Raw genomic sequence first — 2,625 nt, forward strand, 5'->3', positions numbered from 1 at the left:
AAATTATACTTAGTAGAACTTATCTTTAGTAAATTATTCTTAGTAGAACTTATCTTTAGTAAATTATTCTTAGTAGAACTTATCTTTAGTAAATTATTCTTAGTAGAACTTATCTTTAGTAAATTATTCTTAGTAGAACTTATCTTTAGTAAATTATTCTTAGTAGAACTTATCTTTAGTAAATTATTCTTAGTAGAACTTATCTTTAGTAAATTATTCTTAGTAGAACTTATCTTTAGTAAATTATTCTTAGTAGAACTTATCTTTATTAAATTATTCTTAGTAAAACTTATCTTTAGTGAATTATTCTTAGTAAAAGTTATCTTTATCAAATTATTCTTAGTAAAACTTATCTTTAGTGAATTATTCTTAGTAAATCTTTAGTAAACTTTAATAAAAAGTAAATTGTCAAAAAATACAACAACAATTTACAAATAAATTCATTACCGTAAAATTTTTTACATATCTAATTGTTAGAGATTGTTTATTGTTAACAAATCACAAACTCTGAAATATTATATATCAATATAGATCAGATAATCAGATCAGATAATTAGTTCAGATCAAATAATCTAATAGTCAGTTGGATAAATTCAATAATTCGCTGAAAAAAATTCATCCATTCATACATCGATTATGTTTTTCTGATTTTTCATTGAGTATCCGATGTTGATGATGATGATAATGATAATGATAATGATAATGATGATATGTGCTTCTTAATGAGTAATCGAAATGGAAAATCAAAAATTTGAATAATTGAAAAATTTTAGAAAAGAATAAGAAAACAAACTAAAAAAAGAAAACATTTAAAAAAAGGAAAGAAAAAGGAAAAGATTTCTTTTTTCACAAATACAATCTTTTTTTCTTCTTATTTTATTACATAATTTATTAAATTAATATAAATTGAATTAAGTTATCTTATCAAATAAAATTATCATATTGTAAGGGAAAAATTTGATAGATTATCATTTATATCATTAATTTTATTTTATATTATAAACAATAAATATGCGATAGTTTATAATAAATGAGAAAATATTCGGGACATCTGTTTAAAACGTGCTCTAAAATACAATACTTCAACATATCTTAGAAATAATATTAACTTTTTTTTTTCTTCTTCCCATTTTATTCTACTTATCCCTAAACAATTAGCAGTTTGTAATTATTAAAAAAAAAAATTTTTTAATTGAATAAATTAATTTTGTAATTGTTAAAAGAGAAAATTTTAATTAAATAAATTAATTCTTAAATGATTTTTATTTTGTAAATTATTAATTAAATAATCGATTTAAAAGATTTTTCAAATTAATCAATATTATCAAATATTCATTATTTTCGAATATTTTCTTTATTTTATTTTATTTTATTTTTGAATTTTTAAACATTCGTTGTCGTATTGAAAATCGAATGAATTGAACAAAGATTATTCGTTGAATTTTTATTATTTGGTATTTCCTCAGGAGATTTAATATGTTAGAAAAAATATCCCTTAATAGAATTTATGAATTGGATGAAATATTTCAGACTAAAAATTCTTCAATATGCTTAATTTATCATCCATTCAGTTTGGTAGATGATGGAATCATCAAAAATTATCAATGCTAAACCATGATAATATATTTTGGGAAAATTGCTTATCATTTAAGATAATTGATAATGCAAGAGTATCTTGTGATATCTCGGAAATAAATCTACAAAAGATTTAAAGATATCACAAATAAAATATCACTGATAATATTTACAAATATAGCTTAATTATCCAAATAAATATTTCATCATCAAAGTTATACATCAATTCTTTGATATATCTTAACTATTACTGATAATATTACTGATAATACATCAACATTTTCATATCCACTTATTGCATATATCATTTCCCTATAATATATTTTAAAATTTATGAAGTCAAAAAGAATATTCAAATTTAAATCATTGTAACATCCAGAATAAAAGAAAAAAAAAAATTGTGCTTAAAAATAAGAAATGATTTTTTTTTTCTGAAAATTTTGAAAGTTTTAAAATTTTAAATAATTTCTTATACGAATTTTTCCAAACATAACAATATCATTTCAGGAGGATTTTGTATTTGCTTGCACATCCGGTGATTCAACAAATGTTATCAATTTATTAGATGAAGTAACTTTTAATGAATTATGCGCAGGACTTATCGCAGCATCTAGTCGTGGTCATGCTGATATTTGCAAGTTAATATTGCATGCTAATCCGCAAACAGCAAATTATGTTGATCCACAACAATGGAATGCATTACGATCAGCAGCATGCAATAATCATGATAATGTTGTCGATTTACTCATTCAAAATGGTTAAATTTTACAAATTAATTATACATTATTACATTTAATTAATTAATTATCCTTTGTTAAAAAAATTTTTTATGAAAACGATACATTTACAATTTGCTATAAATCAATCATTTAACTTTTTGTTTTTTTGTTTTTTTTTTTTTTATTGGAGAAATCTTAGTTTGGTCGTTCTTTGTAACATATGTATATATATACCCCATCACATTAATCAATCAATAGTACAATTATTTAGCAGTGTAAAAGTACTGGGAATTCTCGGAATTATTTCGTAATCTTTTGCGATAATACTTTT

The 2,625-nt window shown here is 21.2% G+C and overlaps 1 protein-coding gene across 1 annotated transcript in view; it reads left to right on the forward strand.

Annotated features, from left to right (window-relative positions):
• The window catches only part of LOAG_17958 (hypothetical protein), a gene marked incomplete at both ends in the record, with an annotated part of 4,936 nt that extends 2,599 nt beyond the window's left edge, over positions 1–2,337 (forward strand). The window contains one exon of the mRNA XM_020450626.1: positions 2,083–2,337. Coding sequence (XP_020305671.1) covers positions 2,083–2,337 — 255 coding nt within the window. The remainder of the gene's footprint in view (positions 1–2,082) is intronic.
• Positions 2,338–2,625: the final 288 nt, after the last annotated feature.

Source organism: Loa loa, assembly GCF_000183805.2.
Source record: "Loa loa unplaced genomic scaffold supercont3.161, whole genome shotgun sequence".
Classification (NCBI taxonomy): Eukaryota; Metazoa; Nematoda; class Chromadorea; order Rhabditida; family Onchocercidae; genus Loa; species Loa loa.